The sequence below is a fragment of the Rhipicephalus sanguineus genome, chromosome 6 (genome assembly GCF_013339695.2).
Source record: "Rhipicephalus sanguineus isolate Rsan-2018 chromosome 6, BIME_Rsan_1.4, whole genome shotgun sequence".
Taxonomy (NCBI): domain Eukaryota; kingdom Metazoa; phylum Arthropoda; class Arachnida; order Ixodida; family Ixodidae; genus Rhipicephalus; species Rhipicephalus sanguineus.
The window spans coordinates 37,967,194-37,974,454 of record NC_051181.1 but is presented as its reverse complement, the minus strand read 5'-3'; the positions used below and the strand labels follow the sequence as shown (position 1 = coordinate 37,974,454).

The window sequence follows — 7,261 nt, the reverse complement described above, 5'->3', positions numbered from 1 at the left end:
TCTCTAACAACTTCTTCGCAGCAAAGTAGCAGCTGCCACTTGCATCAGTTGATAACCATTCCGGTAGGTGCATGTAAAGCACCGAAACTTTCTTCACCACACAGCGCCCATTATTACAACTTTTTAAGTACAGTGTGGTGTCAAGTTGTGCACTTTAGTCATCTTAAAGCAACAAAGTGTGCTATTTGGCACATTTCATATTCCTCATTAGTGCGAAATTTCCAAGTCATTACATGCAACATTTTCAAGGAGACATTACGTACAACATTCCTAAGAAGACATTACGTACAATGGTTGTAGGAGACAATGACAATACGTACAAGATTCCTAAGAAGAGATTACGTACAATGTTTCTAGGAGACAATGACAATACGTACAACATTCCTAAGAAGACATTACGTACAATGTTTGTAGGAGACAATGACAATACGTACAACATTCCTGAGAAGGCATTACGTATAATGTTTCTAGGAGACAATACGTACAACATTTCTAGGGAGACTCCGTTTACGGTAATCGCCCTATTTCAGAATCGGAAAAGTGATCGGCAACTTTTTACCTTCAGCTTTTTACGTAAACAAGGGGCAAAATTTTTAACAGTGTACGAGTCTTGTGTGCAACAAGCACTTCCGCGACGAAGACTTTTGTTAGTGCGTCGGGCCTGCGATGTACGGTGAGTAGCAGACAGCGCGCACTGAGACGATGGCTCGCGCGCACTTCCCGCCGGCAAATGATGCTTATTTGCCACAGGTTGGTAAAAGCGCTACCTTTTACCACGTGCGATGCCATCTCAGAACCCTCCAATGCGACCTCTTGATCGTCGGCCCCGTGCTCAGAGTCCACAAAATCGGCTGCAGATGCGCAAGTCATTGTTTAGATACGTTAAATGAAAAAACGCACAGGGTCCCTTATGCATTCGTTAAAGATGACTAAAAGGCGAAAGCCATCTTCTTCTTGTCAGTCGATGTACTGATTCTCCCGCGCACCCCTCCAAAAGCGTTCTGCGCCTAACGCGGTTTTGCACGGCTTCCGTGACCGATCACGGAGGCAATGCAAAGCGACCGTCACGTGTGAATACGTCATCATGTGACGTCACAATATGACGTCATAATGACGCTACATATTTTGGCGATCTGTGACGTCAGGATGACGTGATATGGTGACACCATCACGTGACAATTATTTTTTGCATCACTCGTGTTGACGCCGCCGACGGGCAACCTTCCCATTTGATGAGGCATGCATTGCTTCATAAGCTACATAAATTTTGCATTGCCTCCGTGTTCGGCCCACCGGCCAACCCCATGTATTTTCTTGGAGCCTCATTTATTTACGTGGGAAAGATGCCACCCTGTTGGCGTTAGACACGACACTGCTGCCAAAATTGCTGGGGTACTCGCCAAATAATTACTATCCTGTTTTGCGGCTGCTGGTTGCTGCAATAACTGCAATTTTATTCACCGCTATTTCAAGTTCATGTGGGTCCTAGTTCACAGCCGACGTTTGCAGAACAAGTCCGGGAAACGTTACTGTATTTTCTTTCTTTTCCTAGGCGTCGCATGCTACTACATGCTCGGTCTCGTAGACTGGTTCATCTTCCACCAGCAATATCGAAGCGGTGAAGCTTTGGTCTATGAATTTGTTGATGACAGAGAGCGGCAAGTTCACTGGAATGCAAACGGAACGATAATTAAGGAGCATTAAAAAAGGCGTCGCATTTGCTCACGTTTTGTGTGAGCACCAAACGAAACGAATGCACTGAATAAAGAAACAGAAGCAGCGGCATTTGCACGCTGATAAGACCGATCAATACGCAGTACGAGACAACTTGTCAAATGACATTGAAACGAACCCGAATTTAGACCGAAAAAGAAAAAAAAAACACTGAATCGTCGGGACGGCAGATCACAAAGTTGCCATGCGCACCGAAGCCGCAGTAGTAAGGAAATGGTTTTTCAACTGCTCTGATAGCGTCCGCGCAACAGTAGTTGTTTGTTTACTCACAAATTCTCATATTTTGCGGCCTAAAGTTCACAGCGCGGTGCCAAAACGCGCTCGTAGCAAAAGCGAAACCATCAGTACGAACATACATGCAGACGCTCATACATGCAGAGGCACCGTCAGTCGTCGCGAACCCGTGCGATCGCTGGCTTGAGGCTTCTTTCTGTTATGATCCGTTTGGCTATACAGGCAGTCTACTCTAACGAGATATTTCACATAGTTTGCACTCAGCCAGCGGCTACCTTTCACGCAAGAAGCCGGTTCAGGAGTCTCCAACGCGGTGACAGCGTGAAGCGGGTGCTCGGTTTTCTGCAAAGAGACAGCGACTGTAGACTGTCTTGTGCTTTCAGTTCGTCGAAAATGATTATTATGACAGTAAAGAACACAGTTCCTTTCGATAGTACTTACAGAAATGCCCTGGAGGACTTCCGCGAGGTGTTTTTGTCGAGCGCCGACAGCAAAACCTATGGGGAGTGCGCCGGCGGTATCCTGCCTAGCACGCAATCGAGGCGCGTCCGATAGAGGGCGACTCCGTAACTCCTCGAGGCCAATATAGGCGCCTGGTCTATTTACGTTTAGCTCGCCTGTTTCAGATAAATCAAGTAGCCCCAAATGCAAGGAGCAAGAAATGTTCAGTACTTGTCCTTCATAAAACTTCTCCAAATACCTTGCCCCACATAAAAAAAAGTGTTTTTTTATATAAAACGTGAAAAAAAAATATGAATGCACAACGCATGTGGAACAAACTTAAAGGGACACCGAAGAGAAGAACGTTTTCACGATTATCAGTAAATTACTCTTTTACAATTCCAAAATCACGACGGTCGCTGCGACAACGCTCTTGGTAAGCGATCAAAGCACAAAAAGAAAATGCGGGTGGCGACGCCGCCTTGAAGTTCGCCCAGCAGACGCCGTGAAGTTATAGATTCTTACAGTGTCTACTGTGGCCTACGTAGCTCCTAATCGGTAAAAATGAAGTACATTGACCTCTGAGGGGACCATAGACTTAACATACAAAGTTTCAGGAAATTTCGTTGAGCCGAAGTCTCCAAAATACGACAAATACAGTTTGAAATCTGTGACGTCGCGCGCGTAGTTTTCAGGGCGAAACTTAAAAATAGATCTTTGCCCTTGATTTTCATCTCAATTAATCAACTTATCATGGTGAAATGAATGAAATTAGAGTTCTCAGAGTACACTTTATCAGTCTAACCATTTCAGTGTTTCACTTTAGTGTCCCTTCAGGAACGGAGCAATGTCGAAGCCCGGCCCGAACCGAGCCCGCCACCTCAAACCCGGGCCCGGCCCTAAGCCCGGAGCTTCAGGCCTCAGCCCGGCCCGGGCCCGCCGTAAAAACTGCTTTACCCGGCCTGGCCCGGCCCGCGGGCCGGGCTCGGGCTTTCGGGTAGGCCCGAGCCCGTGCAGTAATTGATTGCGTACCTCACAGGCTAGGTAAGATTTGTGCTGCAGTGCAGAAAAAGAATGAGCAAGTAATAGACAAGATGCGGACCGACATTTGTGCCGTAAAACGCACCAACAAATTCACTGATTGCCGTGCAGGTGTCGCGTGTAAGGTTCCTTATCACGTAGGACAGACGGGCCGCCGTGCTGGAGATTATTGGAACATAGATCGGTAACTGGAAGCTTACCTCCTAATCTTTCTTCACATTGCCGAGAATGTAAGTGCATGTCGAAGTTCGATGAATGAAATGTTTGAGGCCCGTGTACTTAGATTTAGGTGCACGTTAAAGAACCCCAGGTGGTCGAAATTTCCGGAACCCTCCACTACGGCGTCTCTCATAATCATATGGTGGTTTTGGGACGTTAAACCCCATATATAAAAAAAATATATAATAAGAAGTTCGATGAATGCGCAGTTTTGTACCGGCATAGGAATGAAGAAACGCGTTCAATGATTGAGGCATAGCATATCGATAGCAGTGATAGCGCATGCGTAAGCTTAATTGGTGGAGAATAAGAAATCAAATGCCTTAACAGTTATCTGTGATGTGCCCCACACGTGCCGGATTGATAGGTTCGCCTATTGCACGGGCATGCGCAGATAAGTTTTCGTTTGTATTTTGTTGTTCGCCGTTGTGCGCCTTTGCAGTTGTTAGTCGGCGTCTGTGGTGTGTTCTTCCTTGTGTCCGTGTTTGCACGCCCTGTCTTTTAAAATGAATTCGATGTTTCAGCTCATATTTAATACATCTTGGTGATATCGGCACGCGATAATACGCATGCTGCTTAATTGCTCCATCCTATGCATATCCGCTCGGTAATACTCACACTGTACTGTGTTAATCCTTTCGCATTTTATGCGTAGAGATACATGCAGACGCGTCCGGATGTGTGCAGTATTTACGGCGTAACAATAGTCAAGAGGCGGCGACGTGCTCGTTTCCTTTCGTGGACCCACCGATATCAAAGCGCCAACGAGCAGCAGGCGAGATAACAGCCGGCTCGCTCGGCGTACACACTTTTCCTATTCGCGGCGAGATCGACCTATAGGTGGCAGCACCGTCACCCCGCTAGTGTGGATACTGGTTTCGTGTGGTGCGTGTAGAAGTGCACGGGGCTTCTGTTTTCACATCGTGATTTTGTGTTCCGTACCCGCAGAAAACTCTTCGTTATCGATGGTGAAGTTTTGTTCGGTGCCACAATGCCTTACATACTGCACAGAACCAGGGATAAGCTTCCATTTTTATCCCACCGACGCGGAACGTCGCCGACTGGCTCGTTAGGCTTCGTAACGGCAAGACGCCTTCCAAGTGCGCGATGGTGTGCAGCAAGCACTTCGACGACGGTGCATTCGCAGACGACAAAGAATGGTGAGTAGTCAGCGATAACTTCGCTAATGTGTGCATTTATATGCTTGTTGCTGCTGTGCACTACGAGCGCGAAGACGGTCGCAGTAAGCGAACGCTCGGGGAAGCTTCCCTGTGCTTTGATTTTCGTACACTTCCGCAGGAAAATTAAGCGAAAATCAATCGAGAAAGAAGAAAATTAATTGATGGAATTTATTCTTTGTCATTCATGTACCGTTTGCGCTGTGAATGCAAAGTTTGTTCGCGCTCGGCTGTGAGTCTGTTTAAACGAGAGTCCCCGAGCCCTTTTGTAGTTCGCGCATGTTCCATTGTGTACACGGCCGCGAGAACAGTTCTCAGTGTTCCGCAGGGCAAGTACGTGCACCGAAACGCGGCAAGTGTGTATGCATGATCTGGCGCATAGTAAAGGGTATCGTTTTATGAGCCCTCACTCGCCACGTAAGCGATGAAAATGCGCGAGCGAGTTTATCGCCACTGCTGGTCTTGATGAATATATTTTTCTCGCTCGCTCTCTTTTTTTAAAGGGTTTTCGCGGAAAAGATTGAGGCCTGATGCACTTCCGACACTGAACTTGCCAAAGCGCAAGTTTGACAGGCATAAGCTACCTCGCAAGTACACGGGTCTCTTTGTATACATTTCGCCACAAGTTATAATTGCGCAAGGCAACTCAGTTTTGCGATTTCCGTGTCATTCCATTTTCTGTTCTGTTTAGGGGACAATTTAAGTACCGAAGTGTCAGACGTGACTTGACAGACATATTTCTCTGCAGTGGGACCAGGACCGTACACAACTAAAGCTCGTCACGTAACCTATAAACGACAGTCCCGAAGTTATACACATGCGCAAGTGCATGAGAGCCTTTTTTTTTAACCACTGAGCCGCTAAAAGGCTATATTCACATGAGATTTAATACTTCTCATCTTTAGGACAACGTCGAGTGCACTTAGCAATGCGCTTGAACCACAGAGCGGCACCTACACTGATATGACTCTCGTGAACGGACGGTACGACGACCACACACAGCACTCTCGACAAGTGCACTCACTGATCTTATTACAGTACATATACAGCCGATCATGGCCAAATGCTTCTTTACATCGTGTTAGGCATACGTACGAGCGGTTAAAGTTGCACCAACGCAACGGAACAAACCGCCTTTTGGGGCCCTGCATGACGTACGCGCACATGCAAACACTACGCGGCTAGCAGACGACGCATGGAGGAATCCACACTAGGCGCGCTTCAGCCAGTAGCCGCCAGGCGGCGACTCCGCTCGATCTCGCGGCCAATAGTGCTCCGCGCGGCCGCGGGGTGCTCTGGGATAGCTTGAAAAAGGCTATCCACCTATTGGCGCTGTTGCAGGTGGTGGGCAGCGTGGACGGTCACCCGAGCCGATACGCGGCCACCCTGCGAGTGCAGCAGCACGGCCAAGAGATCATCCAGGACCTCGCATCAATGGTTAAGGAGCTGCTGCTCCGCTTCTACAGGTCTACGAAAATGAAGCCAGTGCGCATCGTCATCTACAGAGACGCCGTCTCTGAGGTCCAGTTTGGGCACTTGCTGACCCAAGAAATACTGGCGGCTCGCGAGGCGTGCCTCAGGATCGAAACGAGCTACAAGCCGGGAATCACGCTTGTCGCCGTTCAAAGGCGCCACCACACGCGCTTCTTCTGCGCCGACAAGAAGGGGCCGACTGGCGGCAACATGCCTGCTGGCACCACGGTCGACACGGATGTCGCGCACCCCTTGCGGTTCGACTTCTACCTCTGCTCTCATACGGGCATCCAGGTGAGCTTCTCCATTCTCTGTTTTTCCAACCGGTGGACGCATTTAGGCCACGCCCAAATAGCGATTGATTGCACCGATTAAATCTTCCAGATGCGACGAAAGAAATGAGCAGTAAGGAACGCAGCCTCCTTGTTAAATTGCTATGCGCTAGCTAGCCAGCCGAAGCCAGATAATATGAAATCGACCTGTCTGTAGGTGGTGTTGGCCTAAACAGTCTTCTTAATGGACTTTCTTCTCTTTGCTTGACATGGCGTGAACGTATACGTGCGACATTAGAACTTCAGCAGCTGTGCGTACATCAATATAATTTCAACTTTAGTTTCAAGGGAAGTGTGAAAAAAAGATGCAGTATGAACTAGGCCCCTCTGAATAGAGCACCTGTTCTGAATCGTGCTTGTGGTCTTCGCTGCTTTTGGATAGTCCCTTGAGTGAGCTCTCGTTTGTTCTTGCTTATGCAAATGTCAGAGAAGCGCACAGGTTTTATAGAAACCTTCACAGTAAGCCCTCGATATGACGGAACATCAGTAAAGAGTCATTCCACGCAAAATCTCCTAGCGATTTTGGCTACGTCCTCAAATGTATTCAAGAAAAATTGTGTTCGTTTGTTGTATTGTGATTTGTTGTATTGTGATTTGCTAGAATATTTC

The 7,261-nt window shown here is 47.7% G+C and overlaps 1 protein-coding gene across 1 annotated transcript in view; it reads left to right on the top strand.

Moving 5' to 3' along the window:
- LOC119397208 (protein argonaute-2-like) overlaps positions 1-6,996 on the top strand; it is a 38,633-nt gene extending 31,637 nt beyond the window's left edge. Inside the window, exon 2 of the mRNA XM_049416493.1 lies at positions 6,189-6,996. Coding sequence (XP_049272450.1) covers positions 6,189-6,695 — 507 coding nt within the window. The 3' untranslated portion in view covers positions 6,696-6,996. The remainder of the gene's footprint in view (positions 1-6,188) is intronic.
- Positions 6,997-7,261: the final 265 nt, after the last annotated feature.